General features: G+C 45.5%; 2 protein-coding genes across 2 annotated transcripts; both read right to left on the reverse strand.

Annotated features, from left to right (window-relative positions):
- Positions 1 to 1,150: 1,150 nt before the first annotated feature.
- ND-B14.7 (NADH dehydrogenase (ubiquinone) B14.7 subunit) lies at positions 1,151 to 20,003 on the reverse strand. Its single transcript, XM_089544771.1, has 4 exons — positions 19,723 to 20,003; positions 17,934 to 18,029; positions 9,180 to 9,299; positions 1,151 to 1,392 (listed from the first exon to the last, which is right to left on the reverse strand). The coding sequence occupies exons 1-4, from the start codon at positions 19,883 to 19,885 to the stop codon at positions 1,223 to 1,225; spliced, it is 549 nt and encodes a 182-aa protein (XP_089400897.1). The 5' UTR covers positions 19,886 to 20,003; the 3' UTR covers positions 1,151 to 1,222.
- Positions 20,004 to 20,203: 200 nt separating this feature from the next.
- Positions 20,204 to 21,074, reverse strand: LOC149365632 (activator of basal transcription 1-like). The gene has a single exon (XM_089544755.1). It carries the CDS (start codon positions 21,010 to 21,012, stop codon positions 20,239 to 20,241), a length of 774 nt encoding a protein of 257 aa, XP_089400881.1. The 5' UTR covers positions 21,013 to 21,074; the 3' UTR covers positions 20,204 to 20,238.
- Between the last annotated feature and the right edge of the window lie 3,073 nt (positions 21,075 to 24,147).

A 24,147-nucleotide genomic window follows, 5' to 3' on the forward strand; every position in this document is an offset into this window, starting at 1 on the left:
TTTCAAAAAAGTGGGCCAACAGGGAAAACAAACCATACCAGCTTAAAATGAAGGTTGTGCAAGCTGATGTGTAATCACATTAGAACCTCATAATTATAGACAGAAAGTAAAGCAAAACAAGTGCCTCATTCTGGTATTTAAGATGCCAGCACTGATGAATTAGATTGAAGCTAGATGACAGAGGCGGACAAAGTGTAGTAAAAATTACGTGCAATAAAACTGACAGCTAGGAAGGTTGGTACACGACCACCTTAAGACTACAGTGCAACTTACAGGCAGATACACAAGGAAAGAAGAACAAGCACTGTTTTTCTTACTGTTTTGCTCATTAGATATACTGTAGTCCTCAATAATGAAACAGCATGTATCTGTGAAAACCACGATGGTCACCAGACTCTTTGTAAAAATCTCAGCAGTGACCAACACATCCAAGACCAGTTCACCGTCTGCCTTTTCTTCTTAAAGGTGCACTGAAGAGGAATCTGAACTCGTCTTTTTGCTGCGGGAACTCGATCTACACGTTCCTAGCATTCTTAGAAACTGCGACTTATTGCCCTGTGTGGCCGATTTCCCTAATTAAATCGAATTAACGCCCGGCTCCCGCCTTTTTTTTTTAATTCTGCCTTGTACGGTGGGCGGAGTCGACCAACGCGTGGAGTGCCTTTCAGCCAGCTCCGTGGAGGCTTTGCTTTCGCTTCATTTTGTTTTTTAGGTTTCCGTGAATAAATAGTTTCATTTGCAGATAATATAACCGCAAAATAAGCCCACAGAAATAAAAATACGCGCGGACTATTTGCTTCTACGGACTACTACGTATTACTCCGCCGATGGCAGAGCGGCAAGGCGCCACGGGACTGGGTGAAAGGCACTCCCTGCGTTGGTCGACTCCGCCCACCGTACGAGGCAGAATTAAAAAAAAAAGGCGGGAGCCGGGCGTTAATTTGATTTAATTGCGGAAATCGGCCACACAGGGCAATAAATCGAAGTTTCTAAGAATGCTCGGAACGTGTAGATTGAGTTCCCGCGGCAAAAAGACGAGTTCAGATTCCTCTTCAGTGCACCTTTAAGGCTCTATTTCATTAACAGAGAAAAGCACCTCCAAAGGAAAAATTAATTCTCCGGAGGCACTTTGCAAAGAAGAAGCACTCACTTGTTGGCCTAGCAGAATCAGTGGATTTATTCTACAACTCCCCAACACAATGTGCACAGTGAAACCAACACTCTATGGACTCTTGATAACTGTCATGTCATACTGCTGGGCGAGGAAGACGTACTCTCTGCCCTTTGGTGGTCTTCCTCCTAGCTTGAAGTTGTTGTCGACTGACCACTTCTTGATGCTGCACCACACGAAGAGTGCCAGAGCGCCCCAGAGGCCCACTTTAGGACTCTGGACTGGAAAGTGCAAAACATACAATTTACCAAGAAACAGAGGTGTGCGAATATCAACTTTTGGCTGCAAAGCAAATACCAATAGTATTTCCGAATATCGTATTTTCCGGTGTATAAGACGTGGCTTTTTTTCAAAAATCTTGCTGGTGCGTCCTATACAAGGGTGCGTCTTATATGCGAATTTTTCGGCTTTTTTTTTGTGAGTTCAGAAATTACTCAGGTTCATGTTGAAGCTTTTTTTCACCGGAAAATTATCGCTACCAATAACGTGGTTGTAACACGGCTATAATACGGGGACCGCCATGCGCAACTTTTTTAGGTGAACTTTATCATGAAACGGTGGGGATGATGACTTCCAGGATCATAAACACGCGGCCGTTTCGGAGGCCCCAAGCAAAAGTAATGTGAAATGCCAAAAAGATGGCGACACTCGCGCTTTTCGCCATTGTCAAGACAAGCCGGCATTTTTTTTTAGTCTCCTTTTGAAACTTTGTTTGCTCTGTGTACGTAGTACGTGCATTGTGCCAAGAGAATGTTTCAGCTGCATTGCCTCCAGAAAGGGGCAAACTTTTTGATAGCACATCCGAAGATGAAGACTTCAAAGGTTTTAAGTGAAAATAAAATGTTGTTATGGACATAAGGAAAGTTCTTTCGTTTTTTTTTTTTTTTTTTTTGCTAAAACGTGGGCGGGTATGGCATGAGTGTTGCCTTATCGATCACTTAGCGTTGCTTAAGAACTCACAGGTACGGTGCATTTCACGATGGTCACACAAGCATGTTTAATTAAGCCTCACTAACCTAACTGGGTAAATTGGGGTGCGTCTTATACACGGGTGCGTCTTATATGCCAACTTTTTCAATAACAGCCTGCATATATGGCAGGTGTGTCTTATACACCGGAAAATACGGTAGTTCTGAATATGAACATGGGTAGTTTCAACTAAAAACAAATGCCTATCCACCGAGCACAGCTATGAACAGAAACAGCTGCTCTGCAAAATTTTGTTTTCACCCATCATGAGTGTGATTTAGGTACCTGTAGGGCGTACCAGGCTTTATTCAAGGGAGAGATAATCATACAGTAATAACAGAGAAAGGTTGTTGCAGACTAGCTAACGTGTTTGAAATTCTTTAGACCACACAATTTTCTTCACTGAACAGTCTATGACAGTCGGCATGCTATGCAGTCAATATGACAGCCTGACATGTCAGTGCCTACATGAAAAAGGAGATGCCCTGAAGCACTGTAAGCTGGCCAGATACTTCCTTACTGGAGGAGTGATGTCAGCAGTCAGGTACTAGCCAACCAAGGCGCTGAGAAATGTTGGCGGAACGCAACAGGACAGCTTGCAGAATGGACACACAAATATGGCAACTTCAGCTGCAACGTGAGTGAGAGCAATCCTTTCGCGCTCCCTCGCACGCCTCAACGCAAAGCGCCATCTGTGTAATGCCGCTCATAAACGCAGTGCTCATGATCACGATGGCACACAGCCCACTTAGCCGTTATGTGTTGGTTCCGCCTGACTGCAAGTCCCTTAGTGGCCCCAAACTGCCCCAGATCAGCAGTTCGCTTCATATATAACCGGTACTGTCGACATGACTCCCCATCTGAATTAATGAGAATCAACAACATCAAACCCTTAGAGTACTGGAGAAAGCTAGTAAGAATTAAATTCCTCTTTAAACTCTACCATTCTCAGTTCCATCTTGACCCTTCATTGTATATGAAACCTTCAACAACTAGAGTAACAAGGCATTGCCATCCGCATAAATTATCTCCTTTGTTTGCCCGCACCAATAACTTTAAATATTCTTTCTTTCCTCGAACTATAGCAGAATGGAACAACCTACCCCCTCATGTGTTTGTATCCGAAAATGTGCTTTCCGCCATTGAACAAGTACTTGACCGTTAACTATTGTCTGTTGTTTGTTGCGACTTGTTTTATTTTCATGCTCCGTATTTACTACATCGTTTCTACTGAATTCTGCTGTTGGCGTCGTCTTCTGCTGGTCGTCGGAGTTCTCTGTATGTTTATCCCACTCCTGCTTGGGCCTTAACGGCCTGCAGTATTGTATAAATAAATAATAAAATAAATAAAATACTGTCGCGAACTGAAGCCACGAAAACGAAATAACTCCATGTAGTTGGCATGGTTTCGTTCTCCCCCAGCATGGTGGCCACATAGTACAGCTCTCTAATTTTTTTTTTTTTGTAATATTAGAGCCCTTTGGACTCTGGTGATATCAAGGGAGTGTCGACCAGACAGTCGTACAGCGTCCCGTGCAGGACTGCAGTGGTGGAAAAGATGAGAGTGTGTGCATGCGCATCTGCCCGTGTCGCTAGCAGATGAGCAGCGGGGGCTACGTCCCAATGACATAGTGAGCAGACAACGCTACACATGGAAGAAGGAAAGAATTACTTCATGACGCTGCAATTGGCAAGTACTCTGTGCGCACTTGCATACTCCTGCCCTTTCAACACTGCGGTCCTACACGGGATGCTAAACGGCAGTCTGGTCAACGTTCCCGTGACATTTCTGAAAAAAAAAAGGGGGGGGGGGGGGGGGGTTGAGCTGTACACTATGTGGGCTGGCTGCTTTGAAGTTTATGTTTCTCTTACAAGCTTTCTTGTTGTCCTCTGTGGCCAAAAATGTGCAGTTACTAGATATTAACACACTGAAATTGTGAAGGATTTCAAGCTACCCCCGGGAAAATACTGCAGCACTGTGCATCACGCACCAGGAGTAGGTATAAGTACTCCCAGCGATCTATGAATGTAAAGTAGAGAATGACCTATTTCAGATATGGTCATTAACTCATTAATGCTGTCGCGGCATACCCTTAGCACGGAGCCTAAAGCAGTATAGACAGCTAACTTCTGGCCACATTTTTTCTTCTTTGTAATAATCTGTAAGGCATTATTATACATGGATTACCACGTGGTACACTCCTACGAGCACTAAATCGTTTATAGTTGAATTCCTTTCTTGTGCTGTTTTGGTTTCAACAGCTGCGCGATGACTATGATGTCAAAGTGTGCTTTTAGGTCAAGCGAGACATGAAAAAACTGCAATATAATCGCTGCTTCATTGCTGTAATTCACTACACGGCTAAATGATAATCCTGGAATGATCAGAGCTGGAATGATAATCCCTGTAGAAGCAGCGATTATATTGCAGTTTTTTTCATGCCTCACGTGAACTGTAAGCATGCACTGACGTCACAGTCATCGTTCAGCTATTGAAACCCAAACCTAAACAGCATGACAGAAAAATATAAAAAATTATTTAGCGGTCATAGGCGAATACCACATGGTGATTCATGTGTAGTAGTGTCTTCCGCATCATCGTAGAGAAGAAAACATGCCAACAAAATTACGCGCCTCCAAGATTCCAAGAGAAGGCAAGCATAACAGGGGCGGCAGAAATTTAGGTGGGCAGATCGGATTTAGTTAAAAATTAAGAAATCTGTGGGGACAGGATGGCCGCAGCTAGCACAGGACAGGGTTAATTGGAGAGATATGGGAGAGGCCTTTGACCTGCATGGGCGTAGTCAAGCTGCTGATGATGACTACTTCAAGGCGGAAAGCTGGGCTAGTTGGTGTGTCATCGTTAAATGGGCTCGTCCTGTCTCCTTCTATGTCTTTGTCCTAGTTTTATGCGCTAGTCTTTTAATTAACGATGACTCCTTCAAGTGTGTCCTCCAGCTTTTATGCAAGACAGAACATTACCGCATGCACAGTTTCGCCAAGTGCAGGCTGTTAATTTTATGTGGAAATGGTAAGTTAATTCATGTGACAATTGTGCGTTACTGTAACTAGCGAGCGCTGCTTGAATTCGCTGCGAAGTTGACCACAGGTTACTTCGAATAGTAAAAGCGCAGTGCGAATAAATGCTACCCACAAACTATTCGAAACTTTGAGTATTTGCACACCAGACCTACAAAGAATGGTTTTTGGCGCAATGCCTACTACTGAAATGTTTGAAAATGCAAAAATCATTACTGCCGCTGCACACAGAATGTTTACTTGTATACATTTAGTCCCGGCTAACCTCCTGTACAATTTACAACTTAACCTCCGCTTCTCAGTGCCCACTTCGGTGTTGCAAGTACCAGACCCCCTGCCCTCTGCATGCACAGAATCTGCTGAAAGTATAGAGGCCAGAGAGTTTGGTTTGGTTTGGTTTATTGGGGTTTAACATCCCAAAGCGACTCAGGCTATGAGAGACGCCGTAGTGAAGGGCTCCGAAAATTTCAACCACCTGGGGTTCTTTAACGTGCACTGACATCGCACAGTACACGGGCCTGTAGAATTTCGCCTCCATCGAAATTCAGCCGCCGCGACCAGGATCGAACCCGCGTCTTTAGGGCCAGCAGCTGAGCGCCGTAACCACTGAGCCACCGTGGCGGGCCAGAGAGTTTGCTTCTTGGCCATGCCGTACAGCTCATTTTGCACTGCCAGCATTCCAAACATTTAGAAGGTGAGAAAAACGCTTGTCCCCACCTCTACAAATGTTGGGATTTCCACAGATGCTACAAGAGTCTCACTGCATGACTTGGAAGCAAGCTCGCTGGGCTCTTTTGCCAAAGGCTGTACATTCACAGCCTACTGCAACTTCGCAAAAAGCCGCAATCTGAAGCATTACACATCACCATGGTAACCAACATGCAAGACTAGATCACAGTCGATAAAATATGTAAGCCAGTCTTGTCCCAAAGAGGAGTGAGCAAGAAATGCTGTACAGACAGTGGGTAGTTTAAGCTACCTAGTGCTGTGCAGAGAAACTTGGTCACTTTATAAATGACGTTTGATAAGTCCTTACTGAAGCTCCTGCGATGTGCTCCTCTGAGGCACGAATATCTGGTCATCTGAATGCATGATCTTAGTTTCGATAGGCGGGTGCCACAGTGTTTGTTTTACCTGGCTGCCGCCTACAGCTGATGCAATTTTGGGCTGATATCTGCTGCCCATGGGCTGCTGCTGACCCAGTGGCATGTGATCTCCAGTAGTGATATCTGCTCGTTTTATTCCTGCCAAGCCTAGAACCTAGAACACGGGGTTCAGCCCGTGTTCATCCTTGTATGCGCTGCAACAACCAATCGGGAGCAGGCGACCATGCTTCAACGAAGCAAACAATTAGCATCAGCGAGCACCATGATCGCAGTTCATGTGTGTAGTTTTTGCTTCTGGTTGCCTTTAGGGTAAATGCACCACTGCATGCATGACATCTAAACGAAATCAAAATGTGTTGAAACTCAAAATCAGTGAGAGCAATCCAATATCTGTGGTTTTGAGGAGCATAACTTCTCACACTCTCGCTGAATGCTTGGCCATGACAAGAGTGACAATTTAGACTGCAGACTTTAAGACGCAGTCACCCCTGCAAAGTGAACATTCAGGAAACAATAGCAAGCTATGTGACTGAAACAAATCCACGTCTGATAGTCATAATGTTTGTTTGCATTGGTACGTGTAATGGAACTGAAATTCTGTCCCTCCTGCCGCTCGCACGGGCTGCTCACGAGCGATACAAGCCAATTCAATTAAGGCAATATGCATTCTCACCTACTCAGCTCCCGTCAGTGTTCACTGGTCCACAAACACTGTGAAATGTTGGTATGATAGATTGGTATGTTAATAACTCTCCTACTTAGGAGGCTGAATACTTGTGTCTATGCTGAGAATTCCAGTGCTAGCTGGGGAGGGGCACTGCTCAAATTGTAACATTTGTTATATATCTGACACTATTATGCGTCGTCTAACTGAGTGGACCTATTTACAATGCATTCGATGTGCTTTCAGTTAAAGATTTATTACAATGCATGACAGAGCTCATCATCCCGTGCATGCTGTGTGTCCTTTCTTCTATCGTTGTCGTTGCTGCATTTTTGCTCATTTTGGAGTTTGGTAAAAAGTTCATGCTTCCGTGTCTATTCATACCATGCTGCACAAATGCAATAATTTTCACACTAACGGTAAGTGTCTTTTTTTTTTTTTCAGGTGGCGATACCTAATGTGCCCGATGTTGGTAAACATGAGGAGTGGCAACACAAAGTTCTGGCCAAATTTGCGAAGCGCCCACAGAGGGTGCTACTGAATTAAATCAGCTTTCCCGAACCATCCAAAAGCCTAGTTTACTAAAGTTATGTATACAGCAGTCGGTAGGCCATGCACTGTGCTTTGTTCCGCGCTTGAGATTAAGCACAGACAGTGGGTCTCTTTCTGTCTGCATTTCATTCGTAAAGTGCGCTGAACACGAGCGTAAGCATTTTGTTAGCACAAGTCTTTTCTGTTCACCAACGACATCCACTGCCGATATAACTCAGGGCCAGCAGGAAAGTGAACAAATTAACAACACAGATGCACTGAGACCTCGGCACAACATGGCGCATGTACACACTGGTGGCATTGTTTTCTGTTTTCGTTGACAACTGCCACAGGCTGCAATAAAACATCGATGTCTAGAGGACACTGGTGTTACGTACATCATTTGAAAACCAAGGAAAACTCCTAGGCAGGCTCTTGCTGTCCCATATATTGAAAAGTGACCACAGCATTATCAGTGAAGACATCTGCATACTGCTAACAAATGGCATTCTCATGACTGAAGCACTGTAGGCGTGTGTGAGATAATGTGGCGTATGTGTATTGTGCGTCTATGCTAAGCTATACTAATATGAGAGCACACATATATGTCACTATGTTCCAAGCAGGCAATGACACAACATCAAGAGCGCTCCCAGAACAGCGACGCTCCATTCGGGAAATTCTCCCTTTTTCGGAGATTATCAGAGGTAAAATTTGGGGAAAAAAATTTCTGCAGACCTTCAGGGAAAACGGGCCCGAAATGGGGACTTTTTGGTCTAATTGAGTGATTTCAGTTATGGCATGGAACATCACATCTCCAGTAATCTTGAATAGACTGTTCCCATATATATATGCGCAAAGGTAAAAAAAAAAAGTGCCAATTATTCTCTTATACAATGAGATGCTGAAACGAAATAAAATTTTGGAAATGTTGAACTTTAGCAACATTTTTTGTATAGGAACTTTTATAGGGCCTTATATAAGTGTCTAACTGCCAACATACAGGTGCAGATTCTGCATCACCCCTAAAGCGGTTGTTCAAATTCCCTGAATCTTTCGTCAATGCAGCTTCTATCCAGTTCTGCTGCTTAGCACAGCAGCATGGGTCTAGATGCCTGGTGGTCAAAATTAACCCAGAGCTGATATGGCCTCTCTCACAGCCTATGGTGAAAGTTCATGATGTAGAACTATGCAAACTTCATTACTTTTTCTTTTAGCTATACAGTTTAGTGTTCAACAGCATCAGCTGTAACAGCCTAGTTCACCAGGCCATGCATCTTCCCATTTTCATGCAAAAACATGGACAAGTAGATACATATGTACAACATGTACAACACTTCTCAGGGCCACAGCCACTATAGCCAGGCCTTCGGTGAAGGACAATTTGGGCAACTGGGTTGGAAACGGAGGCTCTAATCCCTGACTGTGATGCAGAGTACTTCCCTTTGGTTTTTGTGTGATCAGCGGCAGTCATTCATCCCACAATCATTGCATGAATCATTTTGCGAACCGACCAGTGCGGGTACTCAACATATGCTGAGGGTAACCGTCTCGTCAAGCTTCCAAATGTCGGCTAAGAAAAGAAAGCGCGGTAGCAGTTTTTCTCGCTCACATACTACTGCCAATAACCTTGGCAAGAGGCCCTCGAGCTTTGAAAGCAGCCAGGAATTATAAGAACAAGGTATCGGAGGAAACTTACACTTTGCTCCCCACACAGCAGCAGCAGCGATGCCGCTCACACCATGATTTTGCCATGTGTCCTTGCCAGTAAACTTCGCCAGGAAATGATTTGTAGCCACAAACGCACCAAAGGATCCCACTGAAAGAAAAAAATAATAAGAAGAGCAACATTGTTATTCACTGCTACGAGCAAAGTCAAGTTATACCCCTGTCAAGCCGGCAAGTTAAGTGCACTTAAGGAGAGTGTACTTCGCTGTAAGTACACTTTGGCGCATCTAAACGACACAAGTGGAGTGTCACTCGCGGAAGAGTGCACTCCTCTGAGAGTGCGTTCACGGACCACACTTTGCTGGTCGAGTGCGTAGCCTCGACGCCAGCGGTTCCAATGGTACAAAATTTATAGAGCATAAAAAGTACTTACAACTTTATTTTATGTGCTATAACACTGTTTTCAGAAAAAAAGTTCCTTGGTTATAGCTACAAGCGAAGCAACAAAACAAGTAAACGTGAGTAAACGTGATTAACTCTATAGGTCTCTTCGATTTGGCTTGCACTGGCTGTACTAGTTCTGCAGCGGTGCCAAGCGGTCACGTGAGCGTGCAGCGCAGTTCAACAAGTGCAGATACAGCCCGTACACTAGCGCGCACCGGCCACTGGCAAAACGAAGGCGCAAGTGCAGCCGCGCCATGCTGCACTACTTCCAGCACTACCTTCAGACCGAGTGCAAGGCGGCGAAGAACTCGTGCAGAACCAGGCCTGCACCTTGACAAAACGAGGAGAAAAGTGCAGAGGGCGCGCGCGGCACCAGAAAAACGAGGACGACGGTGCTGCACCCCTTGAACTGGTGCAGCTGGTGCTGCCAAATCGAAGAGACCTTATGATCGCTGCCCGCCGCCATCTTGTTTGTTGTCGAAATTCTGGATCGTATTGGCTGGTCTTGGCTTTTCTTCTATTTTCATTTTTTTCATCGCTAAAAACTGTTGAACCTAGTTTTATTTGCGCTATCACGTTAACCAATCAAATATTATGAGTCTTTTTTTATTTTCCATCGTCCTGTTCAGAAATTCCGCTCATTTTCTGTCGCCATTTTTTTTTTACTACGAGTGTACTTTGCTTTCCTGTTTAGCACTGCGTAGCCCAAAGTGTCACTCGGGATGCCGAAGCGCACTCCCCGTAAGTGCACTTAACTTGCCCGCTTGACAGGGGTATTAGAATGCAGCTTGTCGAGCATGCCATCCTTTATTCCATTCACGTGCTTCTCATTTCTTCTCTCGAAAAACAGCATTGCTCTCCTGCCTAAACAGTCTCTGCAGGTCTCAAGAAGGCCCAACAATTAGGTCTGCAATGTAATGCGCCACTTCCTATTCTTTTACAGGCGTGCACAAAATTTCGTAGAGACCATCACAACCGGAAAATCTTAATAACAAAAAACTGCGATTTGCGCGATAATTACTCCACAGACTGGCGGATCATGCATTTTTTTTATTCTCAATGACTCACATGATGCTAGAAAACCAGGAAACAGATGAAACCTTTACAGGTGACAGAAATGTTTCTACATTATGTTAAAGGCTATGCTCTACTAAGCTCACAGTTCTGATAGACGTTATTTAATGGGTTTGCTTCTCTGGCTAACCCAAAAGGCACCCAGTTGCATTATGAAGAGTATGAAATTCACCTGAAACAAAGAAATCATAGTTAGCTGAACACATCTGCAAAAAAAATGGCTATGAGGCTATAAGTTTACAGAGTTCATAATAGGGGATATTCAAAATTCCGCAAGTGCGCTTTCCCACATAACAATGTTGCTCCAAACAAGATGGCCGACTTCGCTATAAAGGAACTACGTGATCTACAGGACAGGCGCTAAAGGTGTGGATAGAATGTAAGAAACGTATTTTGGAAGAATCAAACAAAAAAACCAGTCTTTCTTGCTTTGTTTCAGCTGGAAACTCATGGTCAGCCATCTTGTTTGGGACAACATTGTTATGCGGGAAAGCGCACTTGCGGAATTTTGAATATCACCTATTGAGTACATATAAAAGGCCACGTGTACATAGACTATAAAGAGTGCCTATCGCAATCTCTGTTAGTATGGTAACGAAGAGTACAACTAGTACCCCCACTGACGATGCAAACAAGCTGTCAGTGCTGGCCACTGCACTTGAAACACCTGCAACCCTAAACTCTTCACCTGATGGAGCCTGAATGCAATGTGTTCAACATTCAAGAGCAAACGACGGGAAGCGATGCTCCACTTAGACATCCTGTACCATGGTCAGATGAAATGGGCATGGACAGGGCATGTAATGCAAAGGCAAGATAGCCGGGGGTTACTCAGGGTAACAGGGGTAGATTCCTAGGAAAGGCAAACAAAAAATGGGGGTGGTAGAGAGCCAAGGGGGTGGATGAGGTTCCCAAGCTTGCGGGGATGAAGTTCCCAAGCTTGCGGGGATGAGGTTCCCAAGCTTGCGGGGATGAGGTTCCCAAGCTTGCGGGGATGAGGCGGCCGCAGCTGGCATAGAAAAGAATTAATTGGAGGGATATGGGAGAGGCCTTTGTCCTGTGGTGGATGCGGTTAGGCTGCTTGCCGATGACGACCACCCCACAAGAAGGGTGCGCTGGAGAAGCAAGAAAATCTAACAAATTTTCAATACTGCCAGCACTACAGGCCAAGACAGAACTTGTCAAGTAAGGTGTGATGGTAAATATTCATTGATAAATAAAATCTCATTTTAATACTAACAAATAATACCAACAACACCCAGTGCCACGCACTGGAGGTCATGGGACCCCTAATGCTAAGACCCCGAGGAAAATGAAAAGTATGTGAACACAGTTTTTAAAGCGAAAGCTTTACTACTTGCACTTTCAAGCCTTTGCTGTGCGACGGCGGTGCACATGAAATGACCTTTCGCATGACCTCTGTGTGACGTCGCGTCGCAGAGCTATGGGCGACCATCTCGCGCCGTCTGCGAGTAGTGGCCTTAGATTAGATTAAATTAGATTACATTACACTAGATCAGATTACATTAGATTAGATTAGAGATTAGATTAGACTATATTATATTACATTAGATGAGATTAGATTACATTAGATTACATTACATTGGATTGGATTGTATAACCGATGCATCACCACAAGTCTAACCACAAGCACCACCACCAGCTACACTACCAGCTGAACCATGGCGTAGGTACGGATATTGCTTTCGCAATTACCGGGCTAACCAAGCTAAGCCACAGCGAATTTTTTTATTTGCATTTTTTTTCAAATCCTTGGACCAGCAAGTTCGAGGGGAGCATCATCAACATGAATGTGACTCTTACATAAGTTTAGCATTAAGTCGGGTGCATACGCTGCAACAAGTTACGGGTGGCACTAGATAAACACACGCAGAGGCTTCCTAGATAACTATGCAAGCTTTTGTTTCAGCTGGATTCTGTACGTTTCTTTTCCCATATGCTCCAAAGAATTACTCCATTTGCACTAATAAAACACGACCACAAATGTAATAAGGGGGAGAAAATAATTAGAACAGTTTTAAAATTAACAAAAAAATATTGTGGTTATAGTTCGAGACAAGTGTTCGGGGTCACTGCCGAGGGCTATGAGTGAACCCAGCGTCGTCCCCGGCGCCATCAGAATCGCTTACGAGGCGATGCTTAGGAAACGCAAGCGACAAAATCGAGCGCGGCAAGGCCTCTCAAGCGTTCACCCACGCGGCCGCACGCGATGTGGCGACCGTCGCTTCGTGTTTCACGTTGCCAAACCCGTTCATCCTTTTCCTTCTCTTACTCTTCCCTGTCTCGACGGTCCGCGCCGCATTCTCTCCACGTTCGTGACCTCCGTTTGTTTTGTTCATGAGCGCGCGTTCGCGTCGACAGCCCAAGGTCGTCGAAAAAGTTGGCTTCTCCTCACATCTCAGGAGCTTGGTGGCTGAGCTACCTCAATAACCAGCAGGCAAAGATAAGAGGAAAACTAGGGTAATATTCGTGCCCACGTTCCGAATATAACGCAGAAAATATAACGGCAGAAACAAATTCCAGGTAAAAGAAAACGCGCCATATTAGCGCAGGTACGGTACAACTAAGTCCAAGACAATTATCAAGAAAGAAGGTTTTTCGCACCCACTGCATACATTGTAGAATGTACAATATATCTGCAGTTTTACTTCATGCCATCTGCTTGCAGTCATTTGATGCAAGTGGGTTTGGGAGCAGGGGGGTACAAAACACCTGTCACGGTCACATCGTTGCAATGGGGGATGGCAAAAAGTATGGGAGTCTCTTTCCGTTTACTTTTGCATCATGCAGCACCTAACTGCTTGTTGGCTCCTCAAGAAAACCCACCTATTTACTGCCAATATGTAAGATGCAAAGCAGCCTGGTAAGTCCGTAAACTTCAATGTAAGAAATGCTTGCTATGCCTTCTAATACTTCTCCCGCAGACTAAGTGGCTCAACCAGTCTGACGGGAAAAATATCAAAAGTGATTTGGCCTATCAGACAGGAAAAGAACAGGACAGTTTGATTGTGGGCTATCAGGCATTTCACAGAAAAAAACAGCACAGTAAATAATATAGTTGGCAAACACCGCTAAGAAGAAGCCAGCAGCAATGACCATCAAGGACATAAGCTGCCACTAATGATTATGTAAATGATGAAAACTGATAGGATCACCAAAGAATTACAGCAGATGTGCACTATGAATTTGGCAGTGCTCAAGCAAAAGAAGCTATATCTTCAGACGCCGAACTCTGCAGAGGTGGCGCGGGCAGAAGCACTTGCGCCAGGCTGTCAGCCATCAAAGTCACGCCATCTGTCATGTTGCTATGTTTTCAGCGGCTTGCTGTCATGTAACATTTGATGTGAGGCGCTGGGTGCCTTCATTATCCTGGTCCTGAAGCTTCCAAGCCTGCTGTCCACTGAGGTCTTTTGTATAGTGCGCATTGCTGCAACCTACCAGACAGGACCCGATGTTGCCGCTCGCATCCACCCCGCTCCCAGCCCTGACCAGAAGACACGACGACATGAATACGACCCTACTGATCAGAGGTCTCTGCCAATGACCGCCCACAGGAGAATCCAGAAGATGCGACAAAACTATGACCCCACTGATCCTAGACCACAGCCACTGACCTGATACCCCACTGACCCCCCAGAGATGAGAAGACAGTACCCCCGCCCCTGCTTTGGGTGCGTCCATGGGCCTCGGCATTGGCTTCCGGCGACAGGTGGCTCTTCAGTCGTCGTGGACCTGGCCATGTTCTCATTTCTTTCGTTGTAAAAGCAAGCCCTAAATCTCTTCTGTTCAAGCCTTCGTCACACCCATCGACATTTACTGCATTTCATCGTTGGAGCCATTCATCTAGTTCACGATCGGAACGATCGCTCGGGGGCCCTGGGTCGTGTGAAGAACTAGAAGACGATGAACTGTGTAGTGGCATGGGCCATCAGCAATTAAAATGATGCCATCACCATCCATCATGTTGTTATGCTATCATCAGCTTGCCGCCACACAACAATATCAAAACATACATGCCGTGCTTCACACTAACATTCTGATGCATTAGCTCCTTGGCACAATGTGAGGAGAATGCCTCTACAAAATACACAGTGTAGTTAAGAGGCGTCTTTGCATGACACTACAATCTGCCCAGCTTTACTTAATTTTTATGTCTAATATCTGGCACATTAAGAGAAACTCACGAGAAAATTTCTCCCCCAATTTGCACTAAGCAATGATGGTAATGAATACTTCCCACCTCTTTAGTGTTTCATTGAGTGCATGTCTTCTAAGACATTTTAAAACACTCAAGAGTACCCAGAGTAAAGGCATCTTGAATAAGTGCACTCACATCTCATAAATTTAAAGACAATTTCTAATAACCCCCCGCTAAAATTTAGGACAAATTTCACCAAGGAATCATCATATGGGTGGTATTCCTTCCACATGTCAGTGTCTTGTGCCTAAGTTGTTCCGGCAAAACAAATTTGTGTCGCCACGGTGGCTCAGTGGTTATGGCGCTCGGCTGTTGACTCGAAAGAAGCGGGTTCGATCCCGGCCGCGGAGGTCAAATTTCTATGGAGGCGAAATTATAGAGGCCCATATGCTGTGTGATGTCAGCACACGTCAAAGAACCCCAGGTGGTCGAAATTTCCGGAGCCCTTCACTACGGCGTCCCTCATAGCCTGAGTCACTTTGGGACGTTAAACCCCAATAAACCAAACCAAACCAAATTTGTGTCAGGGTCCTTTGATAGCTCTTTCACTGGCCATAAAACTTCCTCAAAGTTCCACATGGCACAGAACCAGCCATGGCGACAGTTACCAATGTCTAACCTAACCAAACCAACCAGCCACTGTCGATGACAAAAAATGTGACGCGTGCGTCAAGTAGTCAGAATGATTTATTTCATGAAAATATGAGTGCTGGTTGCTAACAGATTTATCATAGAATAGAAGTTAACTGAAAGCAATTGGTCAATGCTCCTGCCATAGTGCTGAGGGGCCGGGCAAGAGTTCTCGCGATAGCAGACCATGCAGTGGTTTAGGGCTCTATCACTTGGGAAGATATCACCGTAGGAGACACTGATATTGGATATTTCAGAAACAATCTGGTCTAGTCAGCATTCACTATCATGACGAATGTGCTGCTCCCAAAGATATTCTTGACCATGTTGAAAGTGCCCAATATGCAAATGAATCCATTCTAGATAAGGACATGATGACTGGCAGCGTCTTGCAGAGCGAGTTTGAGAAGCAGTTACGAATAATGCACCCTTTTTATATGAAATGAAAAAAATGATATCAAATAAATTCTTGCTACCACTGGGTTCACAAATGATCTCCATAGAGTTTCAGGGTGAACATGTTTTTCAACAAGTGTGAACGAGTGTTGAGGAGAGTATGCATCTTTTCCAAGTTCTTGTTAAACTGAAAGCATGACTTGGCAGCATTGCAGCATGACTTCAATTGATTTGGGGACATGCGTAGTAGACAGGCACATCATTTTATATAGAACATCTAAGAGCAGGATGGCGTTCTTGTACACTAAATGAACTCGAGGTTCAACCGTATGCACATCTCAGTATTGCCGTCGCGGTGGCTCAGTGGCTATGGTGCTCGGCTGCTGTCCCGAAAGACGCGGGTTCGATCCCGGCCGCGGCAGTTGAATTTCTTTGGAGGAGAAATTCGAGGCCCGTGTACTGTGCGATGTCAGTGCACGTTAAAGAACCCCAGGTGGTCGAAATTTCCGGAGCCCTCCACTACGGTGTCCCTCATAGCCTTAGTCGCTTTGGGACGTTAAACCCCATAAACCAACCAAACCAACCAACATTTCAGTATTCTAAGCTTGAATGATGAGAGGGAGACGCTCTTTGCTGAGGCGACTAAGACAAACCTGGGGCAATGGTAATGTGAATGTTCTGATAATGTTTGTTAGAGGTTGTACTGGCGATTCTCTGAGCCAATTGTGAATAGGTTCCTCCGCTTTGCATTTTTAAACGTTTTTGGATTCCTTCACTCTGCCGTGAGCATCCCTGGCCGGGGTTTCGATCCCCTCATGCACGCCTTGCACTGGAGCCCTGGACTATGGGCCCCTCCATCTCCGGGAACTTTTTTTCTCTCTGTCTCAATAAATATTTTCATTACCACCACCAAAGGGTGTTCACGTGGAGCTACACTCTGAAATGACATGAGTTGCATTTTTGAGGTCCCATAATCTGAGCTTCACAGCTGTTACTCTAATCAGTTCCTCCCACTTCAGAATAATCCAGTACTCTGAGCTTAATGTACAAACACCAGGCCAGATAAAACCAATCCAAAAGCTCAAATTGATGAGCAGTTCAGTCTTTGAATGAGCCCAGTACACACTGAAAGAATAAAGTGCATCTCCATGGTTTGTTTCTCAAGTCGGAATTATGGGCGATGCGATAATGCGGGGTGGAGATGGGAGCTTGTATCTTTAGCACAGACTGAAATGGCAGCGATGACATACTGGGTGGGTCCAATAAGATAGGTGGCAGACAGAAGCTCTTGGCACAACCTTTGCATCTATAGAGAGACTTGTGTGTTAAGAGCACCCTAAAGAAAAGAGTAATTTCAATAAAGCTCACGCTTGTTAAGTGCAATGCATGTACAATAAAACTTACTAATTTGTTGACACAGAAAAAAAAATGCTCTTTAAGAGACTAGTTGTAAGCTTTGTGGTGTGTTTACACATGGCCTATAACAAGCGTTTTCAGAAATTCAGTTCTCAGGAAGGGCTTTCAAAGGGTGCCGAGGAAGCCCGCTTGTCTTGTATTCTGACCTTGCCAGCCTGTCATAGCTGCAAAAAAAATGTGAATGCTCGGCCCCTCCGACAATTCCTGAATTCAATTAATAATGGTTGGTTGCACAGTGAAAAAGTCTGCTATAAGCTAGCCCAGTATGCTCAGTCCAAAAATACAGTGGACAACAGGAAGGTAGGGGCTGAGGCATGCATGAATTTAGTCGCTCGGGGAATCCAAAAAGCGCTCCAAAGAACTTGATGGTTTGTTGGAACCCCACAAGAACCACTGGTTTACAGGACAGAGATAAAATTTATGATGCTGAACTCTATTCGAATGGGATTCACTGCCCCTGAATTGATGTGGTGTCATGGCATGGCCATTTCGGGCAGCGTACTAGACTGACCCTTTGCATTTCACGGAAGCTTCATGACCGGAGGTAAAGCATCAACACACCCTTCTAGTGCCGAGGCCCCACTTATGTTTTTAGAAAGCACTTACCGAGTGGGAAAGTCCAGTATCCAATTCGGCCCAGGTACTGAGCGAAAGTTGACACCTCAGTAATGGCGATTCCATCGACAATACCAGCTCCAGCACCTGGATGTAAAGAGCAACACAGTCAGACAACACGTGCATAGTGTTCAGGGAAAATAGCCTGCATGAGCGCCAGCATTGTTGACACACTACAGTGCGTTAGGGTAGGTTTAACGCCACAAAGCTATGCCTGAGCTATGCGAGATATCGCAGTGGAAGGCTGTAGATTAAATGGGTGACGAAGACTACTCCGCACATGTTTTAATATGAATCAGTTCTGTAGCTCTTTCTGGCTATGTTGATGTTTTTTCGGAAGCAAAAGACAGATTTCAGTGCTCAGAAAATTGGATTGCAAAGTTTTGCAGCCACTCGACCCCAACTCGTTACACCACGCCGAAGAGGACTCCGTGATTACTGCTCGGAAAAGAATGCCAGTGTAGCCTAACCTGCATTTAAAAGCCGTGCTCAAGTTTTTGTGTAAAACAGGCCTGGATACCTGTCTGTGACCGCCTGTGCACTACCTACATGGTTTATATTTGTGTTTTCATGGAGCCCCTACTCCAGTATGTGTTAATGACATGTTTCGGTGCGTGTGTTCAAGACACGAGTTTCACGTGCGCCTACCCCGGCGATGCGAGTGCCAGCCAGTGTGTGTGTGGACATCACTCATGAAACTCATTGTATTATGCCATCATCAACCTTCATTCGCACATTCCCTTTCCTCCCCTTCCCTTTCCCCTGTGTGGAGTAGCAGGCCAGGGCCATCTTACCACTGGCCAACCTCTCCACCTTTTCCTCTCATTAAAATTCCTTTCTCTCTCTCTCTCTCCGTCTTCACATCATCATCATCATCATCAGCCTGACTACACCCACTGCAGGGCAAAGGCCTCTCCCATGTCTCTCCAATTAGCCCTGTCCTTTGTCAGTTGCCGCCACTGTATCCCCGCAAACTTCTTAATCTCATCCGCCCACCTAACTTTCTGCCGTCCCCTGCTACGTTTGCTTTCTCTTGGAATCCACTCCGTTACCCTTAAAGGGGTAAGAGGTAAGGGGTTAAATTTCTACATTACTCAATACCTATAATTATGGTCATTAAGTCGATAGTAACTCAGCGGTTTCCACTGTGTTGCAGTGTTAAATGTGCCAATGTTAAGGTGCAGGAACAGGATGCTATAGGGTGCACATTGACTACTGTCCTCAATCTGTCATGTCACAACTCCGAACTGCAATTACCGTGAATGTTTGCATGTGTTACCTCTTGTCGGAGTGCCGCTTTTGTTCGAGAAAACGCGATTTATCGTGAGTTAGTAAGTGGCCTGTTTTTGAAGAGTATCCTTGGCAGAGACAAAAAAAAAAAAATCACGTCAGATATCTGCCGAGTTTCAGTACGCGAGATGTGACTGAGTTAGTGAACACATGTAGTACAGTTCTGGGCGGACCCGGCATCAGGCGAAAGCAAAGCTACAACTGCATCGCTCGTGCGAAGCCCTAGTGGATGGCTACGTCGCATTTGAACACTCCTTGATTCTGTCACCAATTCACACGCACGAGGAACTGCACGAGACTCCAAAAATGAATGAAGGCTGAAACTAAAAAAAGGTCAACCCGAAAGCATAAACTAATACCCAGATGACCTGCCGAATAGTAATGTGCGCTGGAAATTCGTTGCTGACAGCTTTTAGAAGTTGCCGAATAAGGGCCCATATAATGCCCAAGTGCTGCTTTAACTGAGTACACTATCAAGAAAGACACTTACCGTATTTTAAAGCATGGAGTGAAAAATAGCCCATCTTTTCGAGGCCCTCATCGTCCGCACGCGTTCGGTAGTAGCTGAACGGCTGGATTCCTTTCTCCTTTCGATCCTTCTGCCATTTATGCCACATATGCATAATAAAGAAGTCGTTTGGTACTACAGCCATTTCGGAACTGTCTAAATTATTTCAGACCTTTCAAGACCTTACAAGCATGCAGGTTTAAAGCTCCGGCTCTCGTCTCTAAAGTTCGTCCGGAAGCGGACCAAGCAAGGGCACCGGAAGCGTGCAGCGCAAGACAACAATCCGGTCAAGAGCCATCCAGTGCCAGTTAAAGCCAAGAACGCATCAACACCGAAGGCGGCGTAAGATCGGAGACAGCTGTAGCGTTGTAGCACCACGACTTCGCTATGCGCCGTCATGTGAAACTGGCTACTTAGTCCGAACACACTAAGTAACCAGATTTAAAAACGAGACAGACAACTCTTTGTGTGTGTAACATATGTATTAAGTAACAAACATCACGTGTCAAGCTCGTTTTCTGAACCGTCCGAACCAGATGCCACACCACTCACGAATATGTTCTTCAGAAGGCTCAGATCGGCGCCCGATTTCGCACCTTCCTCGGAGTTTTTCTTCGATCGCTTCGCGATGACTTCGTCGTCGGTGGCGCGCTGCCTCACGTCAATAGACGGCCCAGAACCTCCGCTGTCGCCGCTTTCCTTCGCTTCGCGCCGCATGCGCTTGCTCTTCTGAACGGCCGATATGTAGAAGTTGGATTCGCGCTTCGCCTGCGCTATTTCCGTGCGTAGTCGTTGGTCCCTCACCGCTTTCTCGTACGCCAGTCGCTCGTTCAGATGCGTCCACCGGAAGCGATGAAGATACTTTATGCTCCACAGGCTGTGGTAATACTCGGCGCGCCGTTTACCACCCACTTGGACACCGTTCAAGGTGGCAGCGACACGCTTAGCCACCTTCTTGTCCATGAACTCGACCCACCCTTCGACGAAGTTCCTTGGCTTGCCGTGCTCTTTCTCAGGCTGCAGGAATATGCGCCCCACTTCGCCGAACTTGGTGAGCATGCTTCGCACGGTCTTGACGTTCATCTTGGGAGGTATGTAGCTCAAGTAGACGACGCCTGGTGTCTTTTGTTTTTTCACCTTCCTCGTCTTCTGTTGCGTCTCTGTCCCATTGGTGCCGTCAGCCGAATCAAGATCGCCTGAAGCAGCGTCACTCGACGAAGCGTGTTTGCAATGCTCGTCGTTGGGAGAAGCGTCACACGCTCCCTCCGCCATCTTCGAAAACTATGGCAACGTTTTCACCACCACCACTAGACGTAGCTGTCGCAAGCATGGTCGCAAGTCTGAAGCTTTAGCTGCAATGATGATGATGACGTTGATAATATAGGGTGTCTTTAGCGGGCGGGCACAAAGCTTGTGTCCTAGCCAAAGAAAAAATAAATAAATAAAAAACACTAGAAAAGAAAAAAAAGGCAGTAGTCGAATTCATTGCCTTATTTATAAAATATATGACGCATGAGCCAAAAAACTTCTGCTGTACTTCAGCCATGGGCGTGCCGCTCGTGGCGCCACAAGTACTAAATGCTGCGAAGCGTCTGTGAAGTTTCGGTTTCGGTTCGCCGTCGCTGAAGACGATGGGGATTTCCGAACAATTTTGACCGAATAAGGCAAGTACCACACCTAAATGTAGAACAACACAACGCTGACCATCACATGCAACCGCTGTGCGAAATTTGAGCCCGAACAAAGCTGCCGTTAATACGGGAGAGTTTTTTTTTCCGATTTTCACTGATTGACGCAACATACTACGTTTGGGACGGTTGAGGATGCTGCGGGTAGAACCACTGCATAAGTACTTTGAGTTGCGCGTTTACTTTTCCGGGGCCGCTCACGCCTATATTGGCCAAACGCGATCACATGGTTGAAGAGAATCTATGGGTAGCGGAAAAGCCACTCCTTTGCATCGTTACAGTGTAGCATCGTTTAGCAGCAGACCATTACTGAGAGTAAATTCGTACATCTACTGCAATCGTACACCTACTATAACCAGAGCCCACGATCATTGAGAACGACGTTTTTTATCAATAACGAGCAATTTTATCACAAGTTCCCAAGCATTAAAAAGCAAACGTGAGTCATTTGTGGCGTTTGCAAGAGATGACGCCACCCATCCATATGGCCAGTATTTTGTTCGCAACTCATTAAGGTAGGCCTCGGTTGACCTCGGTGCATTATTACTATAAAGCTCTGTGGTGCAAGGGTAGTCTGTCTAAAATTAAGCAAGTCTGGCGGCCAGAAACAAGCGTATTGAGTTTCCACGTGCCTCCGTTTCGTGACAACAAATCTGGCGCTGCTGTTCTCCGCCCGGCGCTCGGGTGTGGATCGTCTGCTACTCGCCGCGGTGACTTTTGGCTTGTCGCTCAGCTCAATTTTGGCTCTCAACGTTACTTTTTTGTGTTGAATATCACTAGGCACTACGGCTGAAGCAGATATTCACTATTACACAATGAAAAACTAAAGGTGACAGACAGGAGCAACTTTATTTTCTTCTGTTTTCGGCCGCTCAAGCGCAGTGTAGTAGATTCAGTGCTTTATGGTAAAAATGAAGAAAAAGAAAAAGCTTATTGCCAGCTTAAAACGGGTGAGTAAGAGGCCCAAATTTTCATTGCTTTTGTGCCATGATGTCCTTATTGTTTAGAAAATCTGAGTTGTCCAACATCGGGCTAACAAATAGGTACTGAATGCAACTTCGAGCAGGGGTTCACCGAACGTACTGAACTACACATTTGTCATTGGAGGTAACGGTTTTAGGCTACAAAAACCACTTTTTATGTGGCATGCTATGCAGCGCAAACGCTATAGAGTGTGCCAGCGTTTTTTGCGGGCCGGCGCTCCAGAACTCTAGCTGTCACCGCGGCCCTATTCCAGCCTGCGTGAAAATGGGAGCCTATTCCCAACTGCTGCTTTGGACAGCTTCACGATTGCTGGCTCATTCTGTCACTCGGTTAGGGTGACAGAGCGTAGGCGCGAGTTCGCCTGGCCACTTAGTTTTTTCCCGCGGTGAGGGGTTTCCCAAGTAATTGAAATTTGGGAGGGCGGGGGGGGGGGGGGGGGGGAGGGGGGTTGACAGAGGAGAAGCGGTAGCCATTTTTATTTTCGCGTCGTTGGTGTGTCTCGGTGTCTCGTAGCACTAGCACCATTGATGACTCTACACTCATGAGAAAGATATCGAAAATTCCCGGTCGCGTGAAAAAAAAAATCCGTACGAATTAAAGGGGTGCCTTTAATTTTTAGGGGGGTGTCCCCCCTGTGGTGGTGGGGGGGGGGGGGGGGGGGGGGCTTAAATTAATCATCCTGCATCCTCAGCCTCTGGGCAGGGGAAGCTGACAAATTTCACTGAAATGGACATGGGATAGCATGTAATGTCAAGGGAAGATAACTGATGGCTACTTGGGGTTCCAAGAGAAGGCGAGCGTAGAAGGGTGCGGAAAAGATTTGCGGAGGAGCTTAGACTATGAAGTTTTCGCAGATAAGGTGGCTGCAGCTGGCACAAGAAGTGTCAGATGGAGAGATATGGGAGAAGCATTTGTCCTGTGGTAGACATAATTTGGCTGCTGATGATGGGGAGGATAGACCACACGCCCATCGAATTCAAGCCAGCAACAGTGGGGTCCATTTTTTCTTGATGTCATTATCATTGCCAATTAACATTGCTTATTGTGGCGGGAAAAATATTTCGTTTCTAGTTCGGAATTTCTGAGCAATAAATGCACAACGGATCATCAGAACCACGAAAAAGCAAACAATCAGTTTACAAAGTACAAAAAATAGATGGAGTTGCTCTTGCCGCCACTTAAAAATGTCCTGAATCCCCCTTTGAAGTGTGGTAAGCTACCATATTTGCAAGTAAATATAGTACTGTGAAGATTTAATCAAGGTACTCTTCAGGTCAAAAGTATAAAGTTCTGCTCGCACATAAAATGCAGCGTTCCCCCTCCTTTGTTTCTTACAGGGGGCTTTTTCGTTTGCCACGTGTGGTCATAAAGAACCTGCCAGGTGTCGGCAGCTCGTGCGCACTGATGTACGGTCCAAGGCTGGAAGTCTCCTGGCTATGAAGGGGACCTCTCAGGTTTTTGCACCTTTCCCTTTCCCACTCTGTGTATAAATAATGCTGCAAGTTGGATGCTGCCAATGTGAACGCCATCAGCCTACCCTTTGTGTTACTGCCTGACGTGTAGAAGTTATTGGAAGAAAATGCTGTCGGAATTATGCAGTGAGCATTTCCTCATTATAATCGGAAAGAGAACCCAGGTTTCTTTTTAAAATTTGGCAGGACCTTCACTTGCTCCTTTTTTGCATATATATGTGGAGAAAGTTTAGAGTGGTGGGCTTAATAATAATTGTGGGAAA

The sequence above is a fragment of the Amblyomma mixtum genome, chromosome 1, assembly GCF_055824585.1.
Source record: "Amblyomma mixtum isolate Tamu chromosome 1, ASM5582458v1, whole genome shotgun sequence".
Lineage (NCBI taxonomy): Eukaryota > Metazoa > Arthropoda > Arachnida > Ixodida > Ixodidae > Amblyomma > Amblyomma mixtum.